Source organism: Tachypleus tridentatus, chromosome 13 (assembly GCF_004210375.1).
Source record: "Tachypleus tridentatus isolate NWPU-2018 chromosome 13, ASM421037v1, whole genome shotgun sequence".
NCBI lineage: Eukaryota > Metazoa > Arthropoda > Merostomata > Xiphosura > Limulidae > Tachypleus > Tachypleus tridentatus.
The window spans coordinates 33,634,323-33,649,463 of NC_134837.1; the positions used below are offsets into that span (position 1 = coordinate 33,634,323).

At 33.0% G+C, this 15,141-nt stretch overlaps 1 protein-coding gene across 2 annotated transcripts in view; it reads right to left on the bottom strand.

Annotated features, from left to right (window-relative positions):
- The window catches only part of LOC143237168 (ras GTPase-activating protein 1-like), an 82,091-nt gene that overhangs the window by 61,228 nt on the left and 5,722 nt on the right, over positions 1-15,141 (bottom strand). For both annotated transcript variants that reach the window (XR_013019900.1, XM_076476132.1), the window contains exons 2-5: positions 11,621-11,770; positions 4,614-4,749; positions 3,630-3,700; positions 1,747-1,864 (exon numbers count right to left, since the gene is read on the bottom strand). Coding sequence is in view for 1 of the 2 variants with exons in the window: in XM_076476132.1 (XP_076332247.1) it covers positions 1,747-1,864; positions 3,630-3,700; positions 4,614-4,749; positions 11,621-11,770 (475 nt within the window). In the remaining variant the exon portion in view is untranslated. The remainder of the gene's footprint in view (positions 1-1,746; positions 1,865-3,629; positions 3,701-4,613; positions 4,750-11,620; positions 11,771-15,141) is intronic.

Here is a 15,141-nt window from a genome sequence, read left to right on the forward strand (position 1 = left end):
GAATGAAGCTTGTAGTAAAAGTGAAATTGACAATTCTCCATTCTGAAAATAACATTATGCAATACATAAGTTAACAGATGAAAAACTACCTATTGATTATAGGTAATATAAGATTGAACATACAATAGTATGATTAACAAATCCTAAAAGAGAGGATGTGACAGATGGGTGTGGCGAGATATATCCGATTTTCTAGTTGACAGCTCTATACTGAAGTCTATAAAAATTATAGTTTTTATGAGAGATGATCATTTTATAGTACATTTAATTTTGTACTTATTGGAGGGGTCGTGGATAAAACAGAGAATATGCTTCATGTGCCAAACTAATGGAAACTCAGAATTTTTTTAAAATATTGCCATATTAAATTAAGAACTTAAAACTTATACAATATTAAGATATGTGTTATTAGCTAAGATTTTATGCTATACTAACTGTTATAACATAAACAAAAAGTAGATTAATACAATCTTGAATGTAAGTCATTAAAGCATATTAACATGTGCAGTAAAAGACACCTGTAGAGATAGGGTTAAGAATAAAAAAATATAATGAAAATGTTGCATGTTAGATCAGTAACACAATCAGTAATATCATTCTTTTAACAGACAAATTTATCTTATTGGAATAGTTTAACAAATATATCTACTGTATATAATTTTACACCTCATACAGGTTTTGTTTCCCTAACCACGTGTTTTATTGTCCAATTTCATTATCTAAAAAACTACATATATGTATTTATTATATGTCTATGCACTTTCATAGTCTACTTTTATACCATAATTTTTGTTGTTTTAATTTAAATTAACAGTCAATGTAAATGCTTTCAGTGTCCATCCCATAAACTTGTATTATGATTCTTGGAGGTCAAATAATCCTGACTTTTAAACATTAATATATATAAGCACTTAGAAGACAAATCTGTTTTAAATATTTAAGAAATATGAATAAAAATAAATATAAGAAATGTTACACATTATGCAATTGTAACTTAATTAAAATATACCTTAAAAAATAAACCAAATGAAATCACCACTGAATGTGATGAAATTAAATCTTACCATTTATGTTCAGACACATCACTGCTAGTAATTCAATAATCATAAATAGAAGCTAAAAGAAAACAAAGCAACTTCTCATTTCTGTTTTATGAAGTTTCATGCAACACTACACACGTTTATCATCTCTAGTCATTCCCAATTTTGAAATAATAACTTAAAAAGAGAAGGCAGCCAATCAACACTAAAAGCAACAAATTCTTGGATTATTCTAATCAAATTGGGGATTTGACTGGCACTCTTGTACTAAAACTTCAAATTGGCAAATACAATTTTTTTTACCAGTAACCTCAGATGCACAGTTTGCCAAGTTTAATATTGGGCCACACTTGGCCCCTTTTTGTTTCTCTAGGCAAAGTAAATAACACATTCTAATGCACATTCTTGTTCACAAGAGTAATACACTGGTAAATGAACCCTTATATTTTTCCCACTGGTATATTAACAATATTCATAAAATTCAGCAACTAGATAAACATTAAATGAAAGACATGCTTCATGAACAGCTGAAAAAGTTACAACTTACCAAACATGACATTATTAACTTCACTCTTACATGCAGTAAGTAACCATTCATGAGCACTTTACCAACAAATAACAAAGTCATAAACTTAGCAAAACATATATTACTAACCTCCCTCTCACATGAGAGCTACAACAAAGATTTACAAAATTTTAAACTTACCAATTCTTCTACAAGTTCCTCAAATACCAAACCACTTTCTTGTGTTCTGTGAAGAGTTGCCCACAGCCAGCCATCACCAATATCATTATGTATAGTGAATATATCTCCTTTCTGAAAACTATGAATGTAAATAGTAATTCTCCAGACCTTTCAAACAACAAAGAATGAAAGAACGCTATATCAAAATAGTGTAATTTATCACTTACTGGTTTCAAACCATATGAGTTGTCAAACTATATTCTCTTTAATTTTAGACTTTGTGATCCTACTAAAACAATCATAAAATTAACTTTTTATTAGAAACATGCTAAAAAGTTAAATTCATCTTTTGCCATCAACACCAATTGGTTGATCACTGTAAGAAATCCTTGTTTGGCTGGTTTATTTCTCTCAACTGAAACTAACCACTGAAAAAGATGATGGATTGCATATTGTTTCAATTGCATGAAAACAAAGAATTCTTTACTGCAGAAACTTAAATTGAATTCTAAATACAAGTTTGGTTATACAAAAATAAATAAAAAATGTCATTGTTAAGGTGTGAATGCCTTTTAGAAGATAGTGAAACATGAATATTATTAATCATACTTGTCATAATACATAAGGATTATGCCTATTATATTTTTAAGTACTACATTCTCTATTTAATACATTAAAAACTTTAAAGAATTAGAAGTGCTTCACAACAGTATGCCAACCACATTATTTTTTGCAACATCTGTTGATTGTAACAAATTTCACTCAATCTAGATCCCTTCATAACTGTCACAATTTTAAAAATAACAGCTCTTAAAATATACCATTATTCAATCATCTTCAGAACAGATAAAATATGACAGTATTACAAATACTTATAAGCACTATCTCAGTTACTTCATGTAGACATAAAAGAAATATAATACACATTCAAACAGACATATAAAAGAAGAATGACTCAGTGAATTAGACCTTATTTGTTATAATTTTAAAATTGTCCTTGCTACTAAAATTGTTGCCAAAGTTTGTGAACTTCATTCAAAGAAGCTTCGTTTCCCTGCCTCTTAACTATTAACATTGCTCACTGTGAACCTCATTTTTAAACCCTGCTAATGAATATAACCTTGCATAATTCTGTCTTAAGATAACTGGACAAGATACTTGTACATAATCTGGACTCACTGCATTCAACCAAATATTAATGTTAATATTCACCTGTAACATTCAGAGCTTGATCCTTCAAAAATTTATGCTAAAAATGTAAAGCTTGAAAATTATTAAAGTAATTCAGCAACGAATATTAAGATATTATCGTGATATTGAATAGGTAAGGAAGATAAAATCATTTTTTGGGGTCAGTGACTTAAAACTATAGATGTTTGTTTTCTCTATGTTATTAGATAGCAGCAAAATTAAAATGCTTTTATTTATTTGTAAACATAATTCAAAAACAAATCACAGTTGGTTTTTTAGTAAACTGCTTTTGTTCTCATTTTACTTTATTATTAAAACAGCAAACTATAACATAAATTTACATATAACACTGCTTAATTTCAATCTTACATTAGAGTCAGTTTTCTGTGGTATTTATAATCCTCATTTTTGATTATAAAAAGATTTTAAGCAGCAAACTTTCATCAAAATGGAAATCTATTAAATAAATTTATGACAATCATTACTGATAACTGTTATAAAATTACATGTTAATCATGTCATTAGTTTTAATGAAATAGTGTTTTGTCTTTTTTCACATTCCTTTATACCGTTATTTTGAAACAATTTACATTCTTAATTTTCTTGAACAGAAGAAAGAGGCAAGTGACCATTGAAATGAATATAAGTAATTTCCAAAACTATACTTTTGAAGAATAATACAAACTTGTATAACTTCAAATCTTGGTACATACCTGATTTCATCTGTGTCAGGCATTTTGCTATAGGGCAATATTGCAACAACTCTTTTTCTATCATTTACAGGCTGCAAGGATAGAAATATTATCCATAAATGCTAAAGGTCCCATTAAAACCATATCATTTCATAATAATTTAATAAGTATTTACTAACAAAAATCATCACCACCCAGCAGAATACATTCTGAAACCTGTGTTTATAAACACAGAAACAAAACATGAAGTGTTTTGACTCATATAAATTTAATTAAAACCAAACAGACAGAATGGTTTATTTTCAAATATGAACTACTTCCAACTGTAATACATCAAAAATAGTAATACTGCAAGCTGAAAAAAAATCTAAAGCCAAGTTCTACCTATCATGACCATCTTTATATCTTGAAGAATGAGTTTTTTTTATTTTGCACGTTTAATAACAAGTGAATTCAACTGAGTTTCTCTTTACTCTTTCATAAAATTCTTCAAACAAATTGGTCCTGAAGATTTGTTTCAATAATATCTGAACCAAATGATTGACACATGGTCAGCTACTATAGCACCAACATCAAAATCATGTCAAGTTCTATTATTGAATGACAAAGTAAACAAATTTTGCAAATCTAATATGTTATAATTGTTTACACAACCATCAATGTTCTAATTGATTTCAAAATATTGCTTTTTATATACAAGAAATGAACACACTGTTAAACTTCTCATGAATGAGCTAAAAAAAACAAAGAGAAGTATTACATAACAAGTGCTGAGTTCAAAGCAGGACATTGTTTCTTTGTTCTAGTACATCAATCACAGATAAGTTTCATGATGAAAACTTAACAATAGATTGCAGAAGAAAAAAAAAACACATTGAAATGATTACAATAACTTAACTTTACATAAATACTTTCGAAAAGGCAAACCATTCACTGCGACTTTGTTTCTTGAACTTTATTTCTAAAATGTTTTTGCATCTTCACTGTACTTTCCCAAACAGTTACCTCTGGAGGTGCCACAGGATGTACAAGTCGCTCCTTTTTTAATAGGTCAGACCAGCTTGTGTAGTAACCAATCAGATCAGACAATGAATCAAACTGTCGACCACCAATATAGTAATCTCCACAAACAGCTGTAATTCTACATGAAAATCAAAATACTGTTTTTAATACACATGTACGAATTGATCAAACTAGCACAAATAATGTGGGCAGATAAATATAAGTGTATGCTACTAAAACAAAGAAAAAATCTAGTGTGTATGTAAGGTTTACTTTAAATAACATTCAAATTACAAAATTAGATGTATAACTAATATAAGATTTCAACAGTTTGTAATTTTATAGTGATTTTTTTAAGAAAACTGTGCAGTAAAGATAATAAAAATATGGATTTAAATTCTTTTTGCTGTGAGATTACAGATTCTTTAAGAATGAATTTCAAAGGAAATACTTATGTACCACACAGCTTATTTCATAAACTTATTTTTCCTGTATATTTAAAGTATCACATATAAAATAGACTAATTACAACCCTATACTTTTTTAAAACAAAAACAGGATTTTATTTCATAAGGAAATGAAAATTAATAAAATATCTCTAAATACTGCACCAATTTTTTCTTCTACAGTTAACAGTATCTTTTAGAATTCTGAGTGTAGAATAATCCTCCCAGACAAAAAGAAAATCCTTTCTTAACTGCCACAATTTTAAAAATAACAGCTCTCAAAATATACCATTGTTCAATCATCTCCCTTTGAAGAGGGATTTACATTTATAGAAAGGTCTCTTTGAAGACAATCAAATAAGCTACCAACCTAGAGCAAAATTAAAAATTAATCTGATAATGATAAAGGTCATTATGTCTTGCAATATGACGTAAAAACTGATAAAAACTCATGTTGGCTGCTCAGATATCAACACAAGTTTTGATTCCACATATTGTTGTAATCACAAGTACAACACATTAAAGTCAAATTGCACTAAGACCACAAGACAGTGTCCAATAAATAGAATCTGGAGATGACATAGTATTTGGTTTATGAGTCAACATTCAAACAGGATTTGCTAACTGATGGAATCTACATGAATTCCAAAATTCTCTCACAAAGGATAATGAATAATGTGTTTATGAACAGCCTGTAGAAGTCTTTCTAAGCAATGAGATCCAGTGAAACCCATAACAACAAACATAAACCAGGGAAGAGAGACAGATTTCAAGTTTAAAGAGAATTGAACTGGGTGTAATCACAAGCAGAGAAGATGGTTGAAAATTCATTTAAATGACCTAATGTTAACATTTTCCTATGTCAAAAATATATTTCCTATAATAGTTTTATACACACTTTAGCTTTATCCTGAAAAAAGTTTTTCTTTTCTGCTCATCTAAGTATTTATATGAATTTTAATTCATTTGCTCCAGACTTTACACCCTACTATATTGCCCAGAGCAATTTCTTAAACCTAGGAATCAGCATAAATGGAAAAAATCCTCTTAAGCCTAACTCACAATCATCCATGAGAGGCAGTCCAGTAATTTATTTCTCTTTATGTTATAACTGTTTACCAACCAGAGAGACCACCTCATCCTAAGAGAGCTCACTGCTACCAAGAAATTTCTTTTATTGATCAACTTTAGGCTAGTGCAAATTTGGTAGTAAGCATATATGACTGGGCAACACCTGCCATAGAGTATTATCCAAAGGAAAAAGACAAGAAAGTCTCTGAAAAAGAACAGGAAAAAACACAAAAGTAATGAAGGCACTCACCTCTCTTACAAACTAGCAAGGGCATGGAGAAAAGCCATTTGAGGTAACCAAAACACTTCTTAGAAGGCAACCACCAAATTATGTAAATAATGAGATGTAGAAGTATTAGGCTAGGTTCACATAACAGTCTGTACACTAACACAACTGAACCACTAATGACATATGAGATATGGCAAATTTGATGAGATGAGGCCAAAAGAAGTCTCAATTTCTCTGGAAAACTTGTGTAAGGTTAATGAGACAAACAGTGGCATTAGTCCTAGAACACCAAACAGGAAGAAAAGGATCTAACCTCTGAGAATGTAAATATGGTCTCCAAGTAATGGAAAGCTAAAGCATGACAGCACCCTCTCTCAACTTATTAGCATATTTCCAAACATGTACAGAATGTCTGGAAGAGGTGGAAAGACTAGGTAATCAGCCAAGTAACTTCTTCCCAACAAAGGAGGAGGATGGTGATAAACCAAAGGAAAAATGCTCAAGACATTACCAATTTGATGTACTTGGTGCAAAAACTATATAGTCACAGAATGAAGTACTCCAAGCCACAAGAATCACAATGAGAAAATAAACAATTCCAAAGAGGGCAAACTCTATCCTCAACCTGAAGAAGTTTGAAAGACAACACTGCTGGCTTGGAATGATGGAATTGTGTATGTTTTATTCAACCTGAAAAAACAGAACTCATCCAGTCTAGAATCATGAACACTAATCCTCACTCTCCAACTGACTGGGCAAGAAGCATTCTACCTACCCTGGAATTATGGAGAGGGTGTGCCTAGCCAAAGAACTAGAATGGGACCACTTCATGTTCAGAATTATGAGGAGATAGTGGACCTCCTTCCTTGAAAAATATACTAAACTGACATCAATCAAAAAGGAGCATCATGCACACCCTACCTGGATAACTTGGTGTCCAATCTGAACCAGTATTACAACTAGGCACCTGCAGAAGATGGTGCCATTTCTCCTGTCATCTGGGAAAAACATCCATAGACTGGCATATGAGAAACCCCTAACTTCATCCTCTTTTCCAAAAGTGGAACACACTCTAACACTGGAGTGAAACCTTCTGTTTACCACCCCAGTGAATGGAAACTGGGCATGGTAAGGACTCTCTTGTCCCACTAGTACAATCTGAGAGGTATTGTGCATTAGAGAATCCTGATAAACAGTGCTCTGGAAACAGTACAATAGGTGAACCAAGTTCCCTACATTTGTAAAAGCAAACTGACCCTGATTTATTCAATCTGATGATCAGCAAGAACAAGCAGAATCCTCTTTAGCTTCACTCACAATAGTCTAGGAGTGGCAGTACACAATAATATGGTAATGCCATCTGGTAAGCATCTAGATGGTCTCATGGAACACCTTATTTTTAGAGAGACTGTTTGCAACCATTAGCAAGAATAATCAAATTGATTGCCAATGCAGAATTTGATCAGTAAAAATCACACCTGTTTGGGTAACACTTGCCACAGAGTGAGATCCAGAAAAAGAAAGATGTAAGGGACTCTGAAAAATAAAGAAACAAGATGATGAAAGTAAACTTCCTTCTCATAATCTAGCAGATGTTAAAACAGCCATGAGGATAGTAGAAAAACCCCATACAAAAGTTGCTAGATTATGTAAAGAATGTGAGAGAAATGCATAAGGAGAGGTCCAAATAACAGCTCGAGAAATGTCTCGGTATAGAATGTGGGATTGAAGGTGCCTCAATAAATATAGCCAAAACAGAATATGCAGAGGTGGATTTACCTGAAGATACTTTAGAAGAGCAAATCATGGTTAGGGCAGCCAATCTGGGGCTAGCAATAACTCATAAATAGAGAATCAAAACATAGCTAGAACTCCAAGCAACAGATGAACTGGGAGAAAGGCATAGACATACAATTTCATCTGATAAGGATGCATCTACTAAGATCAAATCTATTAGAAACCTCATAATGGAGAATCCATTTGGTCAGAAGCAAATGAGGACTGAGATTAACAGTCTGCTAAGAAAACAGCAAGCCAAGAGACTTATATGATTGGAATAAGACCTGTACTGAAAGAACCAAATTTCAAAAACAGCCCTTAGAGCACATGTCTCCATGACAGTAAACTGAAGAGTCCACTGTGGAATTGATGAAATGTTTCATCAGGATATACCTGTACAAGAGATCTATACCTTACACAACTGTCAGGTGGACAGCAAGATCTAAATTAATGATGCAGAATGAAGATTTGTCATCCATTCATAAACCCTGGATTACCTGACCTGTAATATTCAGACCTCACCCTTGAAGGGAAGTAACTGTGGAGATAAACTTGGGACAGAGGGTCAGTAGACTTTCAAACACACACATACATACGTATATATAGATAGATAGATATAAATATACAGGGTGTCGCAAAAAATATACTGGAAGTGCAAGAATGTAGCTGAAGTGCAAAGACAGTTTAGAAGGGAGTTTCAAACAGATCCACCAATGCAACTCACCATTACTGCATTAGAGATAAGTTTGAAACAAATGGAACTGTTCAAGATGCTCATAAAGGGCGTTCTGGAAGACAGCAATCATCCACCAGTTCCACATGACAAGCAGAGCTGTTGGAAAGTCTCCACTGATCTCCAAGAAAATCTGTTTGGTAAACAGCCTGTGAGACAGGAATCCCAAAATCGAGCATCCATCGCATGTTGAAGCTTGTTCATTGGAAAAGTTTTATTTCAGCATTAGTCCACGCCCTCAACAAAGATAATCCTGACCAGATTTGAATTTTGTGAGTGGCACCTGTCAAAATCTGCAGAGAATGCACAATTTCCAAACAAGAATGTCTGGAACAATGAAGCCACGTTTAAGTTAAATGGCTCAGTTATTTGCCAAAATTTCACCTACTGGGCACCTCAGAACTCACATGTTATGATTTAACATCACATAAACTTACCAGGGGTTACAGTATGGTGTGGATTATCAGCATTGGGTGTAATTGAACTATTCTTTTTTGAAAACACAATCACTGGTCCCATTTATCTAAACTTGCTGCAAGAATCTATCGTGCCACATGTTCAAGATCAATTTGGAGATAAGGAGTTTTATTTCCAGCAAAATTGAGCACCTCCTCACTACCATCAAAATATGAGGGCCTACCTTGACAAAAATTTGCTGAACAGGTGGATTGGACAAAGAGATAGCACTAAATTTCCCCAACATTCACAGACCTCACACCTCTGGACTTTTTTTTTTTTAAAGGGGATATGTCAAAGATATGGTTTAGAGCACAAAAACCTGCAATAATCAATGAGCTGAGAGTAGCAACTGAAAAATAATGCACCCAAATACTAAATGAAATGATATGTGAAGTTTGAAATTCCATTTTTCAGAGTTTTCAGCATCGGTTCAAAAACCTGCGACAACTCAAAAGATTCTACACTTGTCTTCTTAAACTTGGATTATAAAACCTAGATATATCTTAATAAACATTGTATTTATAATCATTCAAAGTGTGTATACATTTGTTTGGGACACTCCATATATATATATATACATTCTAATTGTAGGATTGATTCTAAAGACACTGGTCCTACAGAAAGAGACTAGAAGATCCATTAGTCATCCTGAGTCTACTGAAAGGATAGCATGTGTCCTTATCCAAAGAAATCAGAGATTTGAGGGAAGCTCACAAATGCAAAGAGATTTAGAACTATTCCTGTAAGAACCTGACTTCCCATTCCATAGCCTCAGTCTGGAGTGGAGGTTGATGAAGTGGGCTTAAAACATGGAGAAAACTTGTAAAACTCAGCAAAAAAGATGTGGTGCTGATGTTACATCACTGAACTGCAAAATCTGATCCCTGTACAGGAAACATATTTAAAGGCAAAATGAATTCACTATGATAATATCTAGAAATGCCTCAGCAACCTCACTCTTGGACATCCAGACTGTGATCATGAGAAGATCAAAGAATGGGTTAAGATAAGAAAAAACAACAAATATCCACCAATTTTCCCTTAGCCCAGGCACTACAAGGAAACAAAAACATCCTGAAAAAATGAGATCAACTGTCACTACCACCCCCATAACTAGTAACTCTGATGGGGGTGGAAATATCACAAGTTGAGAAGATAATTGAAGTGGAGAATTGAATGAAAATTCAACCAGAACCTGAAGTACCGAAAAATCTTCAGTGAAAGAATATCAGGTGTCCATCAGCAGTAGTAACCCCCCCACACACACACACACATACACTTAAGCAAATAACAACACTGTTGTTGTCAGTCAGCTCAAATGGAGGACACCTGAAATTAAGGTCTGAATTTAATAAGCTACTAGAGCCAAAGATGGTCTAGAGATCAACAACAACAAATGGTAAACAGATAATGCCAAGTCATGATACAGGCACAACTTGAATACCCACAAACATTAATTGAAATAAAACACTCCTGGGCCAAATTTATGTCTTCTTCTCCCAAAGGATGCAAACACAGATAGCCTTAACTGAAAGTATCTCTTCTCCAACTATAAAGAGATGCTCGATAACAAAGGAAGGATAGGAGAGGTTGAATTAGCCACCATGTTAACAATGGTAAAAACAGGAATTCATACCCGCAAATATCATTTGCATTTTTTAAAGAAATTATAATTACAAGGAAATTCACGAGATGATGCAAAAATTGCAGTTCATGAGGGACAGCACTTCATCAGAGAAAATTGTGACCAACATTTTGTCGACAAAAGTGATTACAATATCTAAGTTAGGTGCTTGTATACAGTGTCAAGATACAGGGTACACTGACATGAGTGGAGATGCTTGCAAATTAGGTGTTGCCAAAAGCAATGAAATGGAGCAAAAACGACTGGAGCATAAGAAACCAATGCTTAGACAGGAAAAGCCAACAATGTTTTGGAAGTCAAAATTTCCTTTAAAAGTTAAATACTATTGTGATAAGATCTTGCTAATGTATAACATAAGAATTTAAACTTATGTTTGGATTATTATTTCTAACTTCTGGAATGGGTAGCATTAAGATATAATTTTGAAAGGCTCTACTGTCAATACTAATGGATAAAGTATAAAGCTTTCAAGTAATGGAAGTATTTCATATACAAATGATTCTTTATTGAGAAATTTTTTGCATGTAGGTGTAACTCAACAAGGCTTAAAAAAACAAGAAACTTTTGAACACCTACCTAAAAATACACATCATATAATGCTATACATTCAAAATACATCCATATAATAACATTTTGAAGCCACCCTACCTAAAATGATTGATTCCAGTATGACCTAAATATGAGAGAACATATGATCCAGGTTTACGGTCACTCTCTCGAACTAAATAACTGGCCAGTTTGTTTGTCACCTGAAGCCGTTGTTCAGCTGTGTGACGATCAAGACGTCCATGATACCATCTACAAAATAACAATTTATATTTAATTACACTCTTCATAGTATTCTCATCATAAAAAATGGTGAATATCAAACAATTGTAATACAACTTGTAAATTTACAGCAAAATGTTAAGCAAAACTTTATGGAAAAATTCCATCAAATTTGTTCTATTGGTCCTTGAAGCATCAAGTAAAATCATTTTTGAAGAAAAAAAAGAGAATAAAAAATTATCTTAAAGTGTCTAGAGTTAGTTCACAGCTACAAAAGTATAAAAAGCTTTCATTCCACAGCATGGAGCTAATCAAGGCTTTTTGACAATTCTAATAGGTGCATGGAAATTTGTAGAAGGAACAGATATTCTATGAAAATCAACATATGAACAAAAGACATGGTTACAAATGCAAAAATTTTCATAACAAATTGTAATGGCTTTACTTGATCCACAGCAAAGCAACAAGGTTAATTTATTAAATATATTGTCGACACAGTCACTGAATCCACGAAAGAGATTTCAACAATAACAGGAGCATAGCTCATTGTTCAATTTCCTGTTCTTCATTGTCATAGCTCATTGTTCAATTTCCTGTTCTTCATTGTCATAGCTTATTGTTCAATTTCCTGTTCTTCATTGTTAACTTTTCAAAAATGAGCTTAAGGGCTTGATGAAACAATGCACCTATCTCTAATTAAGTTGATCAGATGAGAGATAATGTATGCCAGTGCCCCAAATGTTGTGAAAAATTGCACACCATCTCACAAAGAACAACCAAAATGGTTAATAAGACAGCTTATAACAAGCCTGGACATCAAATCTATTTTGGAAAACTGAAATAAGCATGTACAATAAATAAAAGTGAAACATATCAAAGAATTCCCATCTTAGATGAAATGCTAAAATGGAGCTAATCCTGTCTACAGTCCTATACTGCTATTTCTAGCTAATGGTAACACAAAAAGAGCCTTCAACTTACTTTTATATATTTTACAAAAAGGAGCATTCTTTCCATTGAATATACCCTTCAACCAACTCAAACACAGCCTTTCTCATTCATATACACATCTAACAGCTTAAGCTGAAAGTAAAAGTACATATTATATCAATAAATCAGTCATTATAAAGACAGTGAAACAACTAATTGTGCTAAAGAACAGATCTGTATCTTGGGTATTGACACTTATTATAAATGGAGCCCCAGTATCTAGCATTAAAATTCCTCCATTCATACTTCAATAGGGACCTTACTGAAGCCCGACTAGTTTTAAATAACTTAAGTCAAATTTCTTAACTTTATGCCCTAAGTTTTGACTACAAGGATTAACCATGCACTCAGCAATCTGTTCTTTGCAATAACAAAAGATGTGTGGACATATTCTGTGAAAAGCCAGGTATAGTGATCTAAGTAGAAAGAGAGCAAGTATGAATGGTATGAAGTTAAACAAAGGTGAACATTTTATTCACCAAAGAAAGATATTGGAAGCACTAGCTGATTATCTGATTGAACTGTTGCATTGTGATATAAAATGAATTAAAGAACAAAAGAAACTGCACTAATGCACAAATTACATGAAAGTTGTACTTGAATAAAATACACTTTAGTTGAAAATTTAACTTAAACTTACCAGTAAATTAAAAGACACACACACACACACTACCAAAAGACTTAAGGATGTAAATACCAAAAGGAATTTAAGACTTTTAAAAGTCAGTCTTTTCAAGTCAGAGATGAACCTGGTTGAAAATACAAAAAATTCTCTCAAAGTTCAAATTCTTTCTGTAGTTAATCAATCACAAAAATTTAGAAATATCTCTGACCCATGCAACAATTACACAAAATTCTACATACACAAAGTACAGCAAAACACAATATAAATATTCCATTAAACAATATACAATTTTTATGACTTAATCCAGCTACAAAGAGTACATGTAACATGAAGGATTGAATTCACATCAAAACTTGACAAAACATGTCATGTTCCAAATTAATCCCTTTTGCAGGATGTAAACTAGAAGAACAAATCTTGGTAGCCAAACATTCCATCACCTGCAGGTGAAGACATAATGGTTGAGTGAGGGTGATACACGAATTGAAAAAAACACTACCAGAGGAACCAAATACTGCATGAAGATAATAAAATAACCTGAAAATCTTAAAAAAAACATCCCAACTGAACAGACTCCTACAAAAGAATGAGGGGGAGGAGTAGCTACTTCATACGAATGGACCAAGAGAAGCCAACCATTCATGAAGAAATGGAATTTCAGACTCAGGCCAAGAAGGTGGCAACTGAAAGCCCTCATGAATCAACTTAATACATAAGGAACAGAATTAGAAAACTCAAGTATAATGAACAAAATATGGAGGACAGGGCAAACATGATGTGAAGGAAAACATCTAATACATTTACCTTGGGTATTCACAGACTGGGTGAAAAAGACCATTGAGAAGAAAAGAAATTTTTCACCTGGAACTATAGAATAACCACAAATCAGTTAAGAGACAATAGGTCAATTATCAAACATCAGTTCTTAATCTTATCAGGGACCACAAAAAAGTAAAAACATAGAGAAGGATGCTGAAGACAAATGGGGCCAGAGGGAAGGAAAAAGAAATGAAAAGAGGAGAAAAAACATGAAGTAAAAGACTGTGGGTGAAAAGCTAAAGAACCTACCTATTTGTAGAAAACTTAGCAAAGTGAGAAAGACAGGCACCCACTGTTTCTGTACTGATAGGATAGTTGTCAACAAAATATGCAATGAACCTCACGGCAGGTATTAGGAAAATAGAAAGAAGAAGATGAAAACCACAATGGGAAGGATAGGGGGTGGACTGACCTAGTCAAGAAAAAAGAATTTGAAGGGAAAGGTTGGGAAAAACAAGAAACCAGGAAAGATAAAGATGATTATTACTAGGCTGTTTCAGCATGGATCTCTAGAGCATCAGGAATACTATCAAAAACATCTGGGGAAGAAAGGGAATCTGACAAAGATTAAACAAAAAAAGAAGTAGGCAGATGTACATTAGTAAAAACACATCTAAGCCCATCAATCTCCAGCAGCAGAAGTGTCAAGTAAGCAGGAACAGAGCAGAAGTGGTATGGGGCCAGTATTGCAAAGAGAAAGAAAAGTATCTCCCCAGAAAAACCATCTGGAGCACAATGAGGTCTAGGGATGATAGGTAACATAGGACGGTAGTGAGAGAAAGGCAAAAACCAAGAAAACTGAATTCTAGAAAGTGAAACAGAAGATAAGAAATCTACTTCCTGAGCAGGCAAAATAAGTTACAAAAACTGAGAACCTAGAAAAGGAAAGAAATAATGGATTTAAACCAGAACAAAGAAATTGTTCAAGAAAAGAATCAGCATGTTATGGAATGGAGGGTATACTAAA